Source organism: Calidris pugnax, unplaced genomic scaffold (assembly GCF_001431845.1).
Source record: "Calidris pugnax isolate Ruff unplaced genomic scaffold, ASM143184v1 scaffold81, whole genome shotgun sequence".
Taxonomy (NCBI): Eukaryota; Metazoa; Chordata; class Aves; order Charadriiformes; family Scolopacidae; genus Calidris; species Calidris pugnax.
The window spans coordinates 7,571,737-7,593,302 of NW_015090880.1; the positions used below are offsets into that span (position 1 = coordinate 7,571,737).

The following is a 21,566-nucleotide window of genomic DNA, read 5'->3' on the forward strand; positions in this document are numbered from 1 at the left end:
CGGGCTTTCACCCGGGACACCCACTTGTCCCTTCGGAAAAGTTCTCCGCGGGGCGCGCACCGGCACCGCGGCCGCGGGGGAAGGGAGAGGGAAGGGGGGAGACACCGGGGAGCGGCGGGGGCCGGGCACGGGGTGACCGATCCCGTCCCATCCCATGGGATCGGTGTCGGGGGCGGGGAGCGGCGGGGGCCGGGCCGGGGCGGGGCGGGGTGTGCCAGGGCGCCTGCGCCGGGCGGCGCGGAGCGGAGCGGAGAGCGGCGGAGCGGGACGGACCCGAGTAGGAACAAAACAAACGGGGCTTTTTGTAGCGCCTTTCGCGGCGCCGCCGCTGCCTTTCCGCGCCCCGCGCAGCAAAAGCGAACAGCAGCGCGGGAAGGCGAGGAAGAGCCGGGTTTGATTTTTCAGTGTTGTTTTGGTTTTTTTATTTTTTTTTTTTAATTTTTTTTTCTTTTTTTTTTGAAATAAGACGGGAGAGGGGCGGCGAAGGGCGGGCGCGTGCCCTCCGCGGGCGCGGAGCCATGCGGGCTGCGCGCGGCGCCGGCGGGAATGGCCTGAGGGGCCGGCGGCGGCGCGGTCTATGAGGCGGCGGGTCGGCACCCCCTGCGCACCTGCTTACCGCGCTCCCGCGGGCGCGGAGGGCCCCCCGGCACCATGTCGCGGGTCGTCCAGAAGAAGAACCACTGGGCCAGCCGGGTACGGCAGTGCTCCCTCACCCGCGGGCCCGGCGGGCGGCTGGGCTTCACCCTGCTCGGCGGCGCGGAGCACGGCGAGTTCCCTTACGCGGGCGCGGTGGTGGGGGACGCGGGCGAGGCGGCGCTGAGCGAGGGGGAACTGCTGCTGGAGGTGCAGGGGGTCCGAGTCTCCGGGCTGCCGCGTTACGACGTGCTGGAGGTGATCCGGAGCTGCAAGGAGCCCATCGTGGTGAAAGCCGTCCGACAAGGTGTGAGGGGGACCGCGGGGGAACGGGCCGGGGCGGGGGACACCCACTCCGCGCTGCCCACGGGGGAGGTGGAGGACCTCTGCTGTGGTGCTGGGTAGCCAAAGGCGAGTGGGGTACGGAAGGGAGAGAGGAGTATCAGCCCTTCGGGGCAGCGCAGGACCCCGAAGGGAGTCGCACGCTGCGTGTGGCAGTGGGGCTTCACCCTGCTCGGCGGCGCGGAGCACGGCGAGTTCCCTTACGCGGGCGCGGTGGTGGGGGACGCGGGCGAGGCGGCGCTGAGCGAGGGGGAACTGCTGCTGGAGGTGCAGGGGGTCCGAGTCTCCGGGCTGCCGCGTTACGACGTGCTGGAGGTGATCCGGAGCTGCAAGGAGCCCATCGTGGTGAAAGCCGTCCGACAAGGTGCGAGGGGGACCGCGGGGGGACGGGCCGGGGGACGACACCCATTCCGCGCTGCCCACGGGGGAGGTGGAGGACCTCTGCTGTGGTGCTGGGTAGCCAAAGGCGAGTGGGGGACGGAAGGGAGAGAGGAGTATCAGCCCTTCGGGGCAGCGCAGGACCCCGAAGGGAGTCGCACGCTGCGTGTGGCAGTGCTCCCACGCTCGCACACACTCGTGTGCACACCTTTCCTGTGGGCACCTTCTCGTCCTGGCGCAGCCTGGAGTCTCCCCGCAGTTTTCTGGCACGGCAAACACTTGTGTGAGACTTTTTCCCGAAGGCACCGTGGAGCCTCCAGCAACCCCTGGACACCCTGGGTGTCCCTCCCACGGGTGCTGTGGGGGGAGCCCTGTGTCCGGGGCTGACCCCTGGAGCAGCCAAGGCAGACCCGCAGCTGGGGGAATGTGGGAGAGATCCCCTCCTCCAGCAGCTGAGCATCCTTTTCCAGCGCTGCTGGGTGATGACTGGAGTCTTGTTCAAAAAGTGCAGCATGTGATCGCTGAGTGCCCGTCCTGGGGTGGGAGAAGCTGTGACCCTCCTGCCAGGGCAGTTCCCCTCCCTGACTGAAAGTCAGCTTGGCTTTGCTTTTTCCCCCCCTCCCTGCCTGGTTTGCCCTGGGTGAGGGCAAACCAGCCCCATGGCACACAGGTGAAGGCACGCACAGGTGAAGGCACACACAGGTAGTTCTCCCATTTGGCCACGGAAGAGGATAGGAAGAGTCCTCCCATGTGAGATTTAAAAAAAAGCCACTTCACATCCGTGTACACACACCAGTTGCTCAACAGGTTAGCGTAACAGGCCTGGCTAATGGGCTGGTGATTTCCAGGGCAGGACTTGAGTTTAGTGCCAGGAGACTGTTAGCGTTGTGGCTGAGGATGGTCGGAAGGGCAGGATGAGCAGGAGGACTGTGGCTGGACACCTGGAGGTGTCTGGGGTGGAGGAGCACCCTGGGGTCAGCTCCAAGAGGAGGAAAGAAGGGAAGTTTTCTTTGGATCACCCAAGAGATTCCTTAAGGGAAAGTTTATTTGTCATCCAGACATGTATGCATCCCTAAATTGGGGATTTTACAGTGGCTGGTGGTGCGAGAGGGATTTTTTCCTGTACTTGGCTCAACCCAGCTGGTTGCTGCTGACAAAATTTACGGTCGGCTGGCAGGACCGTCACCTGAAGTCTTGTCCTTAGCCTCACTGACGAGCAGAGCCAGAGGGCTGCAGGCTCTTGGTTCGCAGCCATCCTTCAAACCTCCAGAGCAGATCGCAGCGATGGGGTGTCGGAGAGGAGCTGAGCTGTGCGGTCCCCCCTCCACCACCTGCTCCCCTTGCTGGGATGTCAGCTCAAAACTGCCCCGGAGCTGAAGAACTGAAGCATAGCTAGTCATTTCCAAGAGTCAGTAAAAATACTCCAGCAAACAGTGTGGAACGCTCAACAAAACCAGTTTTCTTTAAACAAACATGTTTTTTTTTTCCCTGTTGCGTTTTCTCGGCTTCACTGGGAAGTGGGGAGGGAAACTGAGCCTGCTGGTTTCCCTGCCCAGGCAGAGAAAAGTGCAGAGAAAAGTATGAGGAAACTAGGCAGGGTTTTTTGGTTTGGTTTTTTTTTTTTTTTTTTTGAACAGTGATTGTTTTAGCAGAAGTGTTAAAGTACAGCTTCTGATGTTGCAATGTGATCGGTGTTGGTGAATGGAAGAAGGTGCTTAAAAAGTGATTAAACTTTCTGTTGTTTTGGAAACACTCTTTAGTCTAAATAAAAACATGACACGGAAATAGACCAGAAATGACAGAACTTAGTGGTAAGTGTGTCTCAGCTCCAGGATATGGTCAAAAGAAGGGGCAGAGAACTGAGTTTCAGCATACAGATTGGATTTACCTGGAAGTTGGGAGAAAAAGGTTCAAAAGCCTGCCTGGAATCAGAGCAGGCACTCAAACACTGGACCATCCTCATCCAGAGGCCAAAACCAAGTCCCTGACCAGGAGATTTTAGTTCTGTGTAGTTCTGTGCGTCTCCCCCCTTCTTTTTTTTTTTTTTATGCTTTATTAGAGAGGAATGTAGAATAGAAAAACTTTTTTTTTTTTTTTTAATCATCTGATATTTTTGTGGTCTAGAAAGCAGTTCTCTGTGCCTGTCAATGATAGCCTGGCATCTGCGCGCCGCTCTGCGCGGAGCGGGAGAACTCCCTCGTGGATCAGGTTCATAAGCATAGAAAAGGAGAGCGTTTTAATTAAAATGCATTACTTCTGTGTTGATTAAAAATCTCATTATGGGCATGGCAACTGTCATTTAACAGGAGGTGTGCAGCACTAGAGCAGACAGCAAAGGAGTGTGAAGATAAGATTGTAAACACATTTTTAACTATGATTCTCCTCCTCTTCCCAGTTTTTAGTGCCTAATGGACTGGTGCTGAAGTGCTAGGGCGATATTACCCTGGAAATGTATACGTTTTATTGGCTCTCTGTTTTGTATGACATTTACAAGGCTGGAAAAACAGGAAATTTACTATAAATAAGTCAGTCATCTGCAAGCGTGAACAGAGAAAATCACTGTTTTGACCTTGCACTTGGTGGAAGACAAGGGACGAGGATGTGAAGGATAGGTGGAAGGGCTACGCACGGGCTTTATCATGAAACCAGGGTTTATGGACTTACAGGCCCACATGCCATATTTTTTCTTGCTTTTGGGAGTTATAAGTTTGAGTAGGTTCCCACAAAATACAAAAAGGGGGAACCTATGTGAAGTCTCTTAATTGGAATAACACTGTTTAATACTGTTCGTTATGGGGTTTCTTGGTCCTTCCCTTACCCCTTGAGAAAAAGTTTCTTTAGCTTTTCTCACTCTAACAAAGCTATTCCATTCTTTTCTCCATATGCACCCTTTTTTTGGTATTGCATTTGAGGGAAAAATATACTCCTATAGTTGCCTGCTTTTTGGGGAGAGAGAGGGAGAATCTGCTGCCATGTATCTTAGTAACTTTCAGAACTGTCAAATGTGTGAAAAAACCTCAGTTAACTTGTAGTGCTTTTATGACTGACTGTTTCCATCTTACATCTGTGCCTAAATTCTGATGAAATTGGCAATTAACTCCCGTGGAGTTAATAAATGCAGTTTTTATTATTACTTGGTCTGTGAGTATAGAATTAATAGATTGGATTATAGGGAGCGATGGTCACATATTGTAGTGTAAAGCTTGCGTTGCTGTAACACAATGACTTCTCGGCTGTATTGAGAATATTGTGGCTTCCCTGAATATACTTTACAAAAGGTCTCACTTGGATAAATCAATAGTAAAATCTTGATTAACAGAGCCTGGCACAACAGAACAAAAGTTTATCATGCCGTTTTTCACAAGGGAAGAATTAAAACCCTACCTATAACAAATTGACCATGTTTTAAGGCAAGATATCTGGGCTTTCTTTCTCCCTCAGTGAGAGATTGCAGATTGCAGCCTTTTATTTTATTTTATTTTTTTTTTCTCCTTGAGAGGACCTGTGACAAATCATACCAAGCCAGATGCTTGGTGTGGGAAACTGTCGAAGCTATTATGTTTGTACTTTTGTTTTTAAATTGTTTAGTTCTCTAAGTTTTGCTTCCCTATAAAGTCTCAGGATCCCAAGCTCTATATAACCAATTGCTTTAAAACCAGGAGGTGTTGAGGTCAGTTTATGCAATTAATAATTTTCATAGTACTTTACAGCTGTGGTGATCCCACGGCACGGAGGAGTTGTGAGGTGGGTTTGGTTTTTTTTTTTCTTTTTTTAGCCCTACACAGGGCAAACAGGAGCAGGCGTGATCCCAAACAGAAACAGTCACTGTTTACCCAGCGCTATCAGCTGCATTTGTTTCTTTTCAAACATTAACTTGACCCGAAGATAAATTCTGAAATACGGTGCAATGACTCAACGATTCAATGTCAGGCTGGCATTTGCTATATGAGGCGATCATGAAATGTTGAAATCAGCTGCATGTACTAGTTGAAGGAAACCAGCTTCTTTCTAAAGTTTGCCTGAGCTGGTATTTGGACCTTTTCCTTTTATTTTCTTGAGAGAGCTTGTGAGAGAATGGCTGTCCTGGATTTTTTTATTTTGGTAGAATATTAAAAAAAAAAGTGGATGCATCTGTAAATTTTAGTGTGCTCAGTAGTGTAGCACCCACTGGGAAGCAGAGTGTGGCTTTGTTCAGTGGGTGATGCTGAACATCCCACGCTGCGTGGGTGATGCCGGTGCCTGGCGTTGCAGAGGGGGACGGCGAGCGCTGATGGACCCATCCCTCCCTGAGATGGAGCAGAGTTTGCCTCCCTTTTATCGTGCAGGAAGCTGTTTAGAGAGCAGGCTCTTACTTTTCCTAGGAGTTTACTTCTGCGGCCTCACGCATCAGCTCCAAAAAAGCATTTTCCTTTACTCTTTGTGTAGCCGAGCACCAATCACTTGTGCGGTGAATTCCTTGAGTCGTTTTTCCATTTGACCCAAATTCTTTTAGGACCCAAGTGGATTTGAAGTGGAAAGAAAGATTTGCCAGGCAAAAACTTGGGAGACGTTCGTGCGTTTTAGATTTATAAAGGCCTGTTTTCAGCACTGACCCTGGGCATCATGCAGGGCCTGCTGAAACGTAAAATGAAAAAAGGCAGAATCTTTCTTTCACATCACTTCTAATATATTTTGCTACAAATCAGTAACCTTTCTTTCAAGTAGCACCACATTTCGTAGTCGTGAAGTGTGTATGTCTGTACATTAAAATATTGCTTTGAGGAAGACCTTATCTTTACTATGCCTGGATTTACAGTGTAGTACTTGGCAGGATTTAGAAGTTGATCCTGCTTGTGGCAAACCAGTCATCCATCCTCTCCAGAGCCATGAGATAACACCCCAGAGATGGACATCAGAGCCTAAGTGCCACATCTTTACTGTAAAAAAATTTTCAGGAATTAATACGATCCTTTCAATGGCATGAAATGGGATTATGTTTTCCACAATAAGGTTAATCTTTCCACCCATTGAGATGAGACTCCAGGCTCCCTCTTTATGGCCAGTCAGATCAGAGCGCAATTAAGTTACAATTACAGTCTAATTAGGGCAGTCATTCAGCGTCGTTGCAAAATAAGATGTTAACACCATCCTGTGTTTTGTTTCGGTTTATTTTTTAAAACCAAGTTACAACTCCTGCATGAGTGAAGTATTGACCTTTTATTGTGAGATTTAAGATTCATCTTGCGTGTGTCTTGTTAGAAATTTAACAACTTCTTTTAACAGGTTTGAAAGCCAAACCACCAACAGCTCATTGTGTTTAGGATTGTCATTTTTCTCTGGTCTAAGCTGTAATCATTCATGGATCTCTTTCTGCTGTTTTTGTCTCTATCTGATGCCTAAGATATACCCCTGCTCCTTTGACAGCGCATGCTTGCACAGGGAAAACATTTGCCCCAGGGCAGCTACATTAAGGTGTAAAGATCTTCTGAGTAGCACTTCTGTGGCTGTGCAGAGCTGATGATTTAGACCAACACATCCCTCATTCCTTAGATTTCAGCATCGCTCAATTTTGTAGGTAACTTCAGTGGAAACTGAGAAGATGGTGCTGCCTCAGGGGCTTTTTCTGTTGCATTAGCAAGGTCTGGGCTGTGGGCAAGGGTGGGATCCCTGGGACCTCTATTGAGGTTTTTTAAAATAATTGACCAGTTTTTTTATTTACATTCCCTTAGTTTCGTCCAGACACAGGCTATACTTGCTAGTTATTTCAGGTGTTTGGGGTTTTTTTACGCTTCCTCTGACTTTGAGTGGAATGCATAAATCAAGGCATGTGGATTTTGATCTTTGTCTGCTGTAAGTGACTTAAATTTCTTGGTGAAAAGCACGGAGGACTGGTTTTGTATGAGCAAGTGCCATGAATTTATAAGAGGACTATAAAGAGTTTGGGAGAAAACCTTAGCCGAAGGCAGGGATCCTTGCCATGAGCAATCAGTGGTACTCGGAGGGCTGGTACTTGGACCCCTCCATCCCATCTGAGCTCCTTCCAGCTCTGCATCCCAGCTACTGGAACAGCAAAAATCAGAATCCTCTCACTCCAGATTTCTGCAGACTTTTTCCTCTACCTTGGCTGTTGAAAAAAAAAATTAATATGAGTTTTGCCTTCTAGAAACTGAGTGTTAAGTGACCTTTTTGCACCAAGGGCACAGGGGTGGGTCATCCCTCCTGTGATCTGTGAGGATCTTATCCGCTCCCGTTACCCTGTCACCGGAGGCACCGCTTGCAGGACAGAGCAAACAGCAGCTTTTCGGCACTGAGTGACAGCACTGCTGAGCGTGCAAGACCAGCTCCTGCAGAAATATAATTTTTACTGCTATCATCATTTTCTCTGTCTCTCTTGGCACTTGATATTTTGTTTTCTCACTTTATATTTTGGTCTCGCGCAGCTCGCTTTGCCTTTGCTGTTGTGGCCATTTGACAGGTGAGGCTCAGAGTCCTGCTGGCAGCCTATAGAGATCCATATATTTGGTGCATTTGATGGTTTAAGTTTGGGGTTCTCCTCAAGGATCTGGTGTTGGGAAACAAATGCAAGCCTGGGCTGTTGGCCAGAATTTGTTTTCTACTGATCTGATAGAGAGCTGTGGCTGCCTGTTTCCAGAGCAGTTTGGCAGCTTTTACCTTGGGCTGGTATGTTGGCAGATTTGGATTTTTTTTTTTTTTTCCTTTATTTTTCTTGTTTGCTTTTCCTTCTAGACCAAATAGGTGGGCCAGCATCCTTCTTGGCCCTGCAGGAGCAGCGTGGCTCGGGGTGGCTGGGATATTTTTGTTGAGATCCACCCTTCGGTTTCCAAAGGTCAGACACTCCATCCATCCTCCCTCCTGTGACACTTTAAATGGTTTCCAGAGCTATTCTGCTGCTACAGACTGGAATGATGGCACCGCGCTCTCTGCTGGTCCCCAGTCCTGACTTTGGCATCGTTTGCACTGAACTGTTTTTAGTTAGTAATATTGTTTAAACCTACATTTTTAATTTTTTTTTCCCAACTGCCCCTAGTAGACCTTGAAGAAACAAAGTAGCTTTTTCTTCAGATCCTGACGTTTTGTGTTACATTTTTACAGACTTGGCTTTTGACTGAGAGCAGTTCCTGTTTTTATATTTGAGTGGGCTTGTATCATAACTTAAAAGAAAAAGAAGGTAAAAATATTTATTGGATTTCATTGACTGTCCCCTGTTAGACTAAACAATAGCACTTATTACACGGTGTGAAAATAATGCAAAGTGCCCTGTCTTCATAATGGAACAGGAAAAAAAAACAAACAAAGCCTTTGGGATGGCTTGCAAAGTGGAACAGATGCCCTTACAATTGCAAGGCATTTGAATAAGGAATCAGTTTTGCATGGTTTGCTAATCCTTGACTAAAGAGTTCATTGTCTTGGATTATACATCTGTAATTTTGGAGCCCTGAAGTCAGTGCCTCAGTACAATTAGGTTGGGAAGAGGCCGACTTTTCTTTCTTCATGTCCTTAATCACAGTGGCTTGTTTTTTAAGGGGAAAACCTCAACTCTGGGGTTTTCATTTAGTTATTAACAAAAAAGCCTTTGAAAAAGAAGCTGCCTAAAATCCAGCCACTCCCTCAACACAAACAAAGCTGTGCAGATATTGTGTACTTTCAAAAAAAAAAAACCAAACCCCAAACCAACTTTGATGTTCAACTGCTCTTATTCCAGTGGTGCAGATCCTGCACTAAGTGGGTGTTAGTCCAAACTGATGACAGACACAGATGTCTCAGGTTTGGTTTTTTTTTTGGATACACGAGAGAGGGGAAAGTTACCTCCCAAACAGGCTGAACTGGACAGGTGAGGACCTGGGCTGCAGAATAAAAGACTTTTCTTAAAAATAGCAAGGAACTTGCCAGTCCTCCTCCTTTTCCAAAAGCGTGTGTAGAACTCCCATGCAGCAATCTGAGTGGCAGGGATGCAGGAGGATGCTCCTGGGCCTTGGACCTGCAGAGGAACAATTCACCAGAGCCTTGCGGGAAGCCCAGGGGTGGCTGGAGGAGAGAGATGGGCAGCAGGAGATACGTGCATGCAGAAAAAGCATCAGCTTGAGGAAAGATTCCCCTGCTCATGGCTGGATTTGTTACTGGTGCTGAGGCAGTCTCTAAAAGCAGGTCTCTGCAGGACCAGCCGGGAGTGTGACTTTCTTTCCAGCTGATGACAGAGCAGTCTAGACCAACATCTTCTTGCTCTGGGAACCCTGAATGCCTACATCGATGTATAATATGGGCTGCAACTTTGCTGTTGAATATCCTGTTAGGATGTGGTGCCTAAAATAACTGGTTCTCCTCCAGGCTGTTGCTGGAGGACAGCCCACGAGGCTCCCCTGCACACCATGGGGATGGGTGGGGGGACGCGTGGCACAGCGCAGCCCTGGGTAGCTGATCCTCAGTGATCCTCGTGGTGCCTAAAATAACTCGTTCTTCTGCAGGCTGTTGCTGGAGGACAGCCCACAGGGCTCCCCTGCGCACCATGGGGATGGCTGGGGGGATCAGCCCTGGGTAGCTGATCCTCAGTGATCCTGGGGAGGAGAAGCCTGTGATTTGGCTGGATTTGGGGACATTTCCAAGCTGAGTCTCCCCTTCTCAGGGCTGGCGCTTGGAGAAGGCACTGCGGGACAGGACGCCTGATGGGGCTTTGGCAGCCACCGGTCCAGCCCAGGCTTTGTTCTCTCCCTGTCCTAAGGGTGAAAGAGGGATTAGTCTGATGCAAAACAAAGAATTGTGTCCTTCTCTTTTCCCTGGTATGCATTTTTCCTTAAACAATGAAGTGACAAATATAGAATATCTTCTTAATGTGTGCTGGTTGTGGTTGAGAGGAACAGCAGCAGCCTGTCTGCTTGAGCACGGCCAGGGGCTCTGCTGGGCGCACAGTGGGGCACTCAGAGGATCACGGATTCAGTTGTTTTTGAAGAAAATCTGTAAGCTCTTTGTTTATTGGGAGAGGATGGCTTTTTTTGGTTATTGTTAGATTGTCTTTTGCCCATACTCCAGAAAACGTCATGTGTTTATTTTATGTGCAAATACCAAACTTACTTAGCGGTGGTATAGAGTGTTTTGTCAACTTTTGTGTAGTCTGTATGTGCTGTGGAGTCCTCCCTGTCACCTGCTGTCTGCTGTTATTAGTCAGACAGTTTCCAAATGGAGAGCTGAGCTGACAATTTTTTTTTTCTACATTTTTCAAATTTTTTCTTCTGTATCTATTAGAGATGTATTGCCCCATTTTCTTTTTCTTTCTATGTGGGTTTGCTTGTTTTTTTGTTTGTGTTTGGTTTTTATTTATTTTTTTTTTTAAATGAAGATGTATGGACAGGCTGATATTGTTGAGCTAATTTCACATGGAGGTATTTTTCTCTGACGTTAACCATAGTCTGTATAAATCCTTCATGTGGCAGGAAGTTTCGTTTACTACACGTGGAGCAAGGTAATTAAACCCCCAATAACTGACTGTCTCTGGCTCTGGGCAAAATCCAGGTGGGGCGTTGAGGACACCAGGGCTGTCCTGGTCCAAAGGTCGACGGCTCAGGGACATTACGTATAGGGGAAATTTTCATATCTATACACAACCTGCACCCAGCTTAAGAGGAGGAACTTGTGAAAACGTTTATCACCTATCAAAATAGTTTGAATTCTTGGGTGAGGCTCTTAGAACCTCTATGTGACTGGTGTGTGTATATGAATATATATACATATTTAATTTCTGCACTTTAGTATTCGTATTGTCAAATGCTGCTTCAATGAAGAGTTCCAGAATCTCCTCTTGTCTTCTTTTTCTTTCTTTCTTTCTTTTCCTTTTTAACAGAAACTAATCCCATGACTCCAGCAGGTCAGGCTGTTAACCAGCCAATGCCACAGATTTTGCCACAAGTGGCAAAATTCGTTGTTGGCACAGGTATCTGAAAGCTGAAAAGGAAGAGTATGAAACCACCGCCATTGTGGCCCAGAACAATTCCCATGCCCATTACCTCATCGTGAGATGCATGGGCAGCCTCTCATCCTGTAAAAACATTTAAATTCTCTTCTGTGGTGTTCCCGTGGTGAAACTGTTACAGTGATACTTGTCCTGTAAATCATCTGCCAGAACATGTTGGATTTGAAAGTCGACTTGTTCATGAGACCTCGGTTGCTTTCTAGGCGGGTTATGCGACGCGGCTGTGCAGATACAGATTCCCTTTCCCTGACAAATGCTGGTTTTGAGACCTTTGGTCCCTGTGAGTTATTTCAAGAACGTAGGAGGGAAAAGTAGACCAGGACTATAAACACTATCTCGGAAAGGTGCCCAGTTTCACCATACACACAGGTCTCCGGCATTTTAAAGGCAATAAAAGTGGCATTTAGGTCTCTCATTCCAGAGTTATTCTTTAACAGAAGGTTATTCCTTTATGAGGGTGGAAAAAGTGGTGACTGCTCGGATGCACAATGGCAATCTTTCAAGCCTCATGAAGTTTGGGCCCCTCTTGTGCCAGGCAGTACATGTACCCGAGAGAGTTGTCCCAGCTGTGCAGGAGGAGGAGTGTGAGGACTAAAAAGACCCCAAGTGATGTTTGGAGGGGGGAGGCCAGGCACAAAGGCTGTGATGACTCAGGTGGGATGCTTGTGGCAAGGTCATGGACCCACAAATCTCCGCTCCCCATTGGTGTTCTCTGGGGCTCTGCTGCTTCTCAGATCCACAGTAAAACAGTGGAAATGGGTAAATTGCTTCAGCTGGAGGAGTTCCCTTCTGCATTGCCAGGCTGTCCTGCTCAGGTGCAGGTTTGCCACAACAGTGTTTCCATTTAAAATACCCTATAGGTTTTTTACTGGGTTCTTGTAAAACGTGTCAAAGACTGAATTTTTTATCTGCAAAAGAGATGACCTAAGGACTGTCCAAGGTGGTTTTTCCATTTATTTTTGTTTTCTGTTGCCAATTTTCCAGTTGTATTAGTTGATGCTGGAAATACACACATATCAGTTTTTCCAGGAGCTAAATACAGCCTTTTTTAATAGTTCTGATCTGGGAGAGGATATCTCGGTCACATTGCAGACCGGTAAGCAGTTAGTGTGCAAATCTGGATCTGCTGAAGCTGTTAGACATGAGAAAAGCCCCAGTAAAAATAAGAGTGCTTAAATTTAAGCATGTGCTAATGTAACACATTGCAGAGGGCTTTTTCTGTCTGCATGTAAAAGATGCTATAATCGGTGCTGAGGCTTGCCTAAACCAGCGTGGAAATTGCTGTTTGCCTAAAAGCCCGGGCAAGTTGTCACAATCCCAAAGAGCTCATCGCCGTTAAAAGGTTGCAGGGGATTAACCAAAAATCTATCTCAAATTGATTTAGCAGAGCTGGGGCGTAACTCAGCCTGCTCGTCTGTGCCCTGCTTTGGGACTGCCATGCTTCATGCCAGCCTGAGCCCTGAGCCCCAGTGGGCGAGTTGTCATTGTATCTTGCTGGAACGGTGCTGCCTGCTCTCATCCTGAGGATGCTGGGGAAAACAAGGAATCCCTGACTCCCAAACTGGCTCGTCACAGTTAACTTTTATTTTCGGTATTCTTCTCTCATTCGGTACAGTGTCTGCTGTAGCGGTAGCTGCCCAGATGGGATCTTGCCCCTGGCTGGGAATACACATATTTTTCCACGGTGCAATTGAGTTGGCAGGGAAGGTTACATCAGCTGCCCGGCTGGAGCCCATTTCGGGAGGTGCTGGATACAATTTGTTGGTTGATTTCTGACAAAGAGCGTTTCTGCTGCCTGCAGCACCTCCTGCCCTCCATGTCCAGGGCTATGTGCTCACCAGGAAGAATAAAATCTTTTCTTTAAAAAATTAGGGACTTTTTTTAGCCATCTTAAAGGCTTTAATCCAAACTGGAGTTCCTCTTTTCCTGTATCGATTGCAGATTTTACAAACAATAGTCACACAGCTCATTTTTTGCTGCTGTTCTCTTGCTGTTGCTCTGGTTTTATGAACCTCAAGCATCTTCCCAGCAACCTGTGGGCTGTGTCAGGCAGAGCCCCCTCCTCCAGCTGAGCAAAACCCTCCCGTTTGCATCACCAACTGATTAACAAAACTTCATCAAGGCCTCGAAAGGACAGACCTTTCCTGTGTTCGGACACAGCAGCAGTGCAGCTGAATGCTGATAGCTGGCTGAACCAGTGGCAGAAGCAGTGGGGGATATTTATTGCATATTTATTTTTCCTCAAAGTCCCCGATGTAGAAAAGACCTCAGGGTTATTATGCATCGCAGTGGATCATGTTTGGGGGACTTTTTGCTGTAAAAACATTGTTTCCAGCTCAAGTTTAGCAAAAGGGTGCTCTCAGTCTCAGCTCTTTCAGATGGTACTTCACATTGATGCCTTGTAATATCAAGGTGAGCTTGAAGTTGTAACATTTACAGAAAATATGTCTGAAGTTTCCCCCCTCTTGGAGGTAAACGAGCAATATTCACGTGGCTTAGCACCCCCTCACTGAGCTGCCTGAAACCAAGTTAAAAAATACAAATGGTATTTGCATTGTTTTCCTCTTCTCTCAACTCTGCATTTCCTCTTGACTGGTCAAATCAAACGGCAGTGACATTTCAAAGTCTTCCTGAATGGCAAAATTAGAAATATTTCTTTTCTAAGATGACTGCAAGAGGTAGTTTAAACATTGCATGTAGCCTCTCCGGTAGGAAGTTGTTTAACTTGTCGAAATCTCTCTTTTACTGCAGAACCTCTATTGAAAATGACAAATTGCTTAAAGCAGTTTCCATGTTAGTCTTTAAAAAATTCAGTTTCTTTCCATCCAGAACACGTGGAAGGCATTTGTGCACTTGCCTGACTGTTTCTCTATCCTAAGGCTCACACTCGATGGCTTTGAACTTCATGTAATTTTCACACTCAGCTGCTCGGGTTTTTCCTCCACTTTCTATTGAATGGGGATTTCCCCCCCACTTCCACACACCCCACCACTGTTCTAGGCATGTAAAGTCAAATATCTCCCTAGTTCAGACTTTGGGGACCATGGCGAGAACAGAGGAGAAACTCTCCAATGTCTTTGCTTTCCAGAAGTGATGTTCAGGGTGTTATGAAATCCATAATTTAAGCTGGAAAGTCTGTGTCCACAGCCAAGTTGTTGTAATGTCCTTTAAAAGCATTGAGCAGTGTTAACGCTTCACAAAATGGCAAAACATCTTTTGCTTAAATGTTCTCAACTACTTCTCTGTAGCTGTCACTTTAGCAGAAGGACCTACAGGGGCAGGCACCAGATGCAGAGCTGTGCAGTTGGCTGTGACTCATGTAAAAGTAAAAATTGCTCAATTGAAAAGGCTATTTTCTTTTAAAAAATAAAAAATAAATCTCGAGTTATTGTGCTCAAATGACCTCACAGGGAGCAGCACGCTGTGTGATATGTATGCTGTGAGGATGTATTGCCATGTCTTGCACTTGGGCTTGTGAAAGAGGAGGGTGCAGAAGAGAAGTGGGTCTCTTAACAATGCTCAATAAATGGCAGACTCTGAAAATAAGGGGGAAATTAAGTTTCTGGAGCCTTAACAGGCTGAGGTGAGGCTTTCTGTGCTCTTCCTTTCACTTGGAATGAGTGGCACCAGCATATTAATTTGCAGAGCTGCTTTTGGTGGCCCTACTGAAGCTCCCTGGCTGGAGGACAGGTTCTTCCCTGGGGCCATGAGCAGAAGGTCATGTGTGTGTCCGCTGGTGCCCTCTGAACTTGGCCAAAGATTGGGCTTGGGCTGCACCCAGGTCTGTGAAACCAAGGGCACAGATTGTTCCCTCTCTGACTGGAAGGTGCTTTGCCCCAAATGGCATCGGATGAAAAGAAGCCGGCGTTGCCCCCTTGCTCTGCTTGAGACAACCCTGTTGCTCAAGAGGGACGATTACTGAGTTAGACAGCAGTCAGGAGGGGATTTGAGGACAATCCAGATGCTTTTTCTATAACTTGAAGGCATGTCATATCCTGGCACTTCTATTTTTACCCACTTGTAACACTGTTTTCTTTTATCTGCTAGGATCCCTTCATTTTTGGCAGGCTGGGGATGATGTGATACTTTGACTTCTTTTGTAGCTATTCCTTTGTTGCCTCTTAGCATTTTGTTACAATGTGTTTTCGTATTTCGCTAAAAGGGTACTTAAAAAAGTAACAGTTACAAATTTTCCGAGTTCTGCCTTTGTTTTTATTCTCATAAGTGGTTTCGGGAAATTAATTAGGTGCTAGCACGATGCTGTTTTCTTTGGTGTAGGATGTGTCGCTGCAGATTCAGGTGATCTTTCCTCTCCGTGGCTTTCCTGTTGCAAATACTGGTTAATATAATTTGTTTTAGAAGGTAACGTTAGAAACTGGCACCTGCTGGTAAGAATAACCCATCCCTGGGAGAGCATCCTGATCTCTTGTAGGCAGAAGGCAGTTTATGCCTGGGAGCATGGAGACTTTATATACCTTGTTTGTGGCGTTTGTTGCCTTTTGTGGAACATCAGATGCTGCCTTTGGCTATTCTCGTTATGTGAAGAAATGTCTGATCCGTTTCTGAGCCCTGCAGAGCTCCCTGATATCAGGCATAAAATATTTTTTTAATGGATGGTAAACCTGCCTTGCTGGCCATTGCATCTCTGGCAGATAAAAATCAGCGCACCCCAAATACCCTGCAGATACTTATTGCAAAACCAACTTCTTTCTTTTTGTAAGAAAGTGAGGGTTTTAGTCCCTTTCCCCTTGCAATGTATTTAGATCACTTTCTGCTTGTCCAACAGCCAGCATCCTCACAAGCAAGGACTGGGTTGCTGTCGTGTTCCCACAGTTTCATGCCTGTGGTTGATAATTAACCTGTTTCTTTAATAATGGTGCCATGTTTACTCTGAAGACCTTTTTTTCTTTCCTGCTCTCCAATAACAATCCAGATTAAATGCAGTCTCTTCCCAGCAAAACGCTGGAGTTAGTTAATATTCCACCGGAGGCGTGCTAATAAAACCCTTTGTTACTTGTATGGAGGGAAGTGACCTCAATGCATTTGGTTTATTTAGTATTTTGGGTCAAGAGGATGCACAAAAATGTAGGAGTAGAGGCCTTTAAAATGCAATTTGAGCACATGGGTGCAGGTACCTGCTCAGCAGCATTTGTAATAATTGACATACCAGCAAGTTTTTCTTCTTTTGGGGGGGGAGGTGTTGTTCTGATTTTTAAAGAATACGGACCCAAAATCTGTGTGAGGTTGTGCAAGTTGAGAGGGCAGATGGATGGTCTGTCTCAGCCTTGGTATTTGGAAGGGGCTGCATCCTGCTTCACTTGCTGTCCCTGCTGGAGCTGCGGCAGCGGTGGCTTTCGTGGGGCAAGTGATGCTGGGGAGGTGGTCTCTGGGGCTGCTGGTGGGTGTTTGCAAGGTCAGGTCTAATGGCAGCAAAGGCAGCGTCCTGCTACGGCCCATTTCTGGGGCAGGAGATGGATGGAGGGTGCAGGGCTGTGAGAGCAGGGACCAGTCCCTCTGCTTGCAGGGTTCAGTGCATTCCTAGGTATGAGCACACAACATTAAAATTAATGAACGCTCATGCAATTTTAACTGGAGTAAAAACTGTTGCAAAACTTAGGTACTGAAAAACACCAAATCCTATTTTTCTGGGGAGAGATGGGTGTTTGTGGAGCCGCTGGGGCTTAGCTCCTGCATTGCTCCCTTTGCAAAGATGCCACGTTTTGATTTATCTTCCTTCCCCAGAAACTCCTTTCAGCCTTAAAAAAGCAATGCTTATCATCACTGCTGTCGGGAGCCTGTGCAGCAGTTTGAGTTACTGCCTTTCCGTTCCTGGTGCCATGTAAGCAAGAGTAAATCTGTATATTATACCAATTTACATTTGGTGGGATTTGTCCCGACATGTCCAAAGCTTCTGACTCTTGATTCGTTGTATGAGCAACTTCTTTAATATGGAGCCCTGGGGACAAGACACAATTTAAAATAAAGTTGTGCAGGTAGAAACAGAAAGGCATGGACTGTACACTCGTGGCCTGCAACTAAACGAACTGAGGAGTTTAAATTCTGCTCTGCATTTCATCTCAATGTCGACTCCTCACGGCAACACAAGTTTCTGTTCTGAGCCTTGCCTTAGCCAAGACAGAAGCAATCTGGTGTGGGCTGAGTGCAGGGTGGGAAGAGGTGGATAGCAGCAATTTCTCAGCTGCTTGCAGCATGATATTGTCTTTTTCTTTGGAAAGAAAATATACCTATACATACCATCTTAAATTCTTGATGGTGCGGTTTTGGGTTGTATTTTATTTATTTATTTATTTTACTCTGCCTGTGTATTTCTTCAGTCAGGAGCAACGTGGTTTTAAGTAGAGTGCAAACTGTAAAACTTCCATTAACTCCACACAGTGATAGCAACGCACCCCTGCTAATTCTGTGAAACGCCTTGGCTTGAAAGTTTACTGCATCGGCTTGATGAGATTCAAAGCCTTTTGCACCAGATGAAAGGAAGGCTTTGCTGTAAAATCCTGGCCTGTACCAATCTGGCTTCTCTTCAAGTATTCTGAAGTTAGATGCAGACTATCACAGACCTCACTGTGTGCTTTGTAAACCTGTGAAGGAGGAGTTGGGCGTACGTGTGAGTAACTGTGTTAAATAAATGAAGCAAGAAATCGTGCCGTAACTGCTTGGTAGAGACTTCTGTCATTTGGGACCAATTTTTCAAAGAACTTAATTTCTAATTCTAGATAATGAGATTTTTAAGTATGTACTGAGGCTATTGAAATCCAAAGGGCCAGATTTAAGTGATACCTAAAACACACAGGTTTCTTATGGAGGATGTTCTATATATATACGCACATAGAAATTCATCACTGTAGGGTCAGGGGTAGATCCCTGTACAGCCAGAAACTTTTGGGGAAGAAACGTAGTGTATTGCCAGTTTGGGGCTAACACTTTATTTTTCTTAGATGCTTTTGTAATTCTTTTTATGGGTGTGGAATTACTTCTGTGACAGACCACATTGCAGACAAGGGCAAAAGTTTAGCCATGTGCAGCGCAGAAGGGCTGATTCCGTTGCCAGCTGCTGATTCTGGCTGTGCAGCTCTTGTACCAGCCAATTAAACCCACACTCATTACAGCCTTTGTGGTTTGGAAGTGAAGTGTTCCTGCCTTTAACTCATAGTTTTACAGGATGTTGGTTTAGGCTGGAGATTTGCGAAGCTTGAAATCTTATATTTGCTCAAGGGGTAGGGGAGGTGAACAAGGCGGGCTACGTGGAGAGTTGTGTACCATGAAATGGGAAGGTGAGCATTTCCTTTGACAGCATCGTGAACCTGCAGTCACCTCCTAAATTTTTCATGAAATACTGTAGGATCTGATGTACCAAGTTGCTGCAAATAGGAATGGCCTCTGCTGCAGTCTCGTTCTAGAAAAACAAAAAGTCTAGTGCTGTAGGAATTGCTGAGCATCCCTTCATGAGCATATTCCTTCAACTCCTCCGGCACGGATTTCTGCCTGCCCCCCCTCAGGGGGAATTTCTGCCATGTTTGCAGACCGTTTTGGGAAAGCTGCTGGGCAAAGAGGAGGTCCCAGAAGGGGAGGAGGCAGACATGGAAGAAGAATGTGACCCTCTGAGCTGTTACTGGTGACTGCACTATTCTGAAGTCAAACTTAATTGCAGACCGCTTTGGGAAAGCTGCTGGGCAAAGAGGAGGTCCCAGAAGGGGAGGAGGCAGACATGGAAGAAGAATGTGACCCTCTGAGCTGTTACTGGTGACTGCACTATTCTGAAGTCAAACTTAATTTTTAGCTCTTCATAAACAAATCTTTGTGCCAGCTTTTTATATAGCTCTGAAGTCAGTTGCTGTGGCTGCTTCTCTGGAGCTGTATCCTCCATGGGTGCCACAAGGAGAAAAGCTGACCTCTCCTTCCCCAAAATGCTTCTTGGCACTCGGGAGGACCTTTGCAGAGATGCTTTGCAGAGCAACAAACCTTCCAGCTCTTCTGAACATTGTGTGACAGCTTCTTTATCCAGGGGTAAATACATCTACTGGATCAAGTAAGATGCTGGACTCATTGCAGGTTGCTGTGGGAGCTGGTGTCCTTCATCCCATCACCCCAGGGACCGTCTTTGCATCCAGTACTTTCACATTTGCCTTGGAAATGCAGTGTTTGCCTTGGAAATGCAGCATGCAGCATGTCAGGGAAGCAGCAAGGATCCCATCTCTCAGGAGAGGGTTAGTGGTGTTTAGTTTTGTTACGACATTACAGCCCTGTTGATTTTAACTTGGAAACTTCAGTGAAAACCACACACGCTGCTGTGAAAATTCATACTTAGTAACAAGTAAACAAGTGATGGAGCAGCCTGTCTGACTCAGGAAATTCCCTCCAGACCTCGTGGGGAGGAGGAGCTTTGCATTTTTCTTGTCCCATATTTATTTTTAGTCTCGCCTCTAACATTGCTGATAGTACCATTACAGCCCTGCAGATTAAAGTCCCAGCATGGGGTAGAGTTGAAAGAAAGATACTGCAAAGCAGTCAAAACCTCTAGGATTTTGCAGCTACGCCATGCTACACAGGCAATTAATTGAGTCCATTATTTGCCTGCCTGGGTGCAGCTCAGTGCCACAGCTCTGTGGAAGTCTTTGATTTCCTTGCACATCTCCTCTTGTCAGAGTTGATGTCTTCAGTGATGGCTCTGTCCTTGTCACTTGAAAGAGCTTGTGTTTGTGATGGTAATATTCCGGGTGTAACAACTGTCTTTTTAAGCCACTTCCCCCCTGAATATATTTTGCACTTGTTCTGAGGGTATGTTGTGTTACAGAGTGGAAAAAGAAGGGTTTGTCCTGTACAGCTCCCTTCACTGGTAACCCTTGTCTCTATCAAGAACACTTACAGAGTTTTGGGTGGTGTTGGTGAGGACAGCAGCACCCATCTGCAAGACCAGATGATTTATCCAAGAACTTTCAGCCTTTCAAGGAGGCCCGCCCCAGTTTTTTAATTTTTTTTTTTTTTTTCCTAGGGCTCTGTTAGTCTGAGTCAATAGAAGGGTATTTGATCTTTAAGTCAAATAATCGTTGTTGGGTTTTCTGAGTTGTCTTTTGCTGACTGTTAGTCAAAGTCCCCAGGGATGGCAGAGGACGTTATTCAGGACTGCTTAGCGCTCGAAAACTCTCAGAAATAGCAGTTTCTGTTAACAGCCAGTATGCAGTCTAGATTGCATTGCGGCTGTTTCAGAGGAAACAGTTTTATCAGAAATAGCTGAATCTAAGGACATTTGTCTTCTGCAGTAATAAAATCTGTACCTGGTCAGCAATGAGAAATGCATCAGAGGAGGTACAAATGCTCACTGGCTGCCCTTTTTGAGCAGAACAAGGCTCAGCCAGCCTGTGCCAGGCAGAGCATCCCTTGCAGGGTCCAGCCACCATGGGGTGGGGAAGCACTAGACCCACAAATAGACCATCTGGAGCAGGGCTACCTTACCTCAGAGAGGTCTTCGTTGGCTGGCCAACCTGCTTGTCTGCTCCCCTGGCTGGAGCCTTCCCCAAAGGGCTCTAAATTTGTAGATACCTACTTAGTCCTCTCCTGTGCCTCATAGGCATACTCTGAAATAGCTACTGAAGAGCCTAATTCTGTATTTTAACCCCTCGAAGACTAGTTTTCCTTAGCTGTGAGCAGAGGAGCTGTTGTGACCTTGGAGAAAGTCATTGTACTGTGTCCCAGGGAACATATCCAGGAGACAGCCCATGCTTGCTTCGTGGGTGTGGTTTGGTCAAAATAAAATGATGCAGAAGGCAAAACCCCTTGTGGATGCTCAACAGTATCTTGCTAATCTATGTCTTGGTCTTCTCATCTTTTGAGTTGATTTGACTTCTCGTAAATGTGACTTTTGGATGAGTGGGAAGGGTTTGCTGGAGGTGCCCAAGCAACATCTACTATTTGGTGGTTTTCGTAGTAGAAGGGACCGGTTAGCAGAGGTAGGAGATAGCCAGGCCCCTCCTTCTCACTGAGCTCAGATACAGTTCTGTTACCCTGTGTTAGACCAAAGTGTCACAGTGCCTTTGGGCTGTGGAGAAGGTGGCCAGTCTAGCGCTAGGAACTTGAAGAACATGTTTGAAGACTAGACCAACTGTTTCACTGTTTGGGTTGGGGTTCTTTTGTAGGCTTCTGCCAAATTTGGGTGCTTGGAGAGCAATTCTTGGCAAGCATCTGCAGGTTCTGATCAGCTTCCTTATAATTGAACATTCCTTGACAAAACCAGCTT

At 46.6% G+C, this 21,566-nt stretch overlaps 1 protein-coding gene across 1 annotated transcript in view; it reads left to right on the forward strand.

Moving 5' to 3' along the window:
• Window positions 1-261: 261 nt before the first annotated feature.
• LOC106890681 (membrane-associated guanylate kinase, WW and PDZ domain-containing protein 1-like) overlaps window positions 262-21,566 on the forward strand; it is a 285,153-nt gene continuing 263,848 nt past the window's right edge. Inside the window, exons 1-2 of the mRNA XM_014946636.1 lie at window positions 262-942; window positions 1,039-1,339. Coding sequence (XP_014802122.1) covers window positions 652-942; window positions 1,039-1,339 — 592 coding nt within the window. The 5' untranslated portion in view covers window positions 262-651. The remainder of the gene's footprint in view (window positions 943-1,038; window positions 1,340-21,566) is intronic.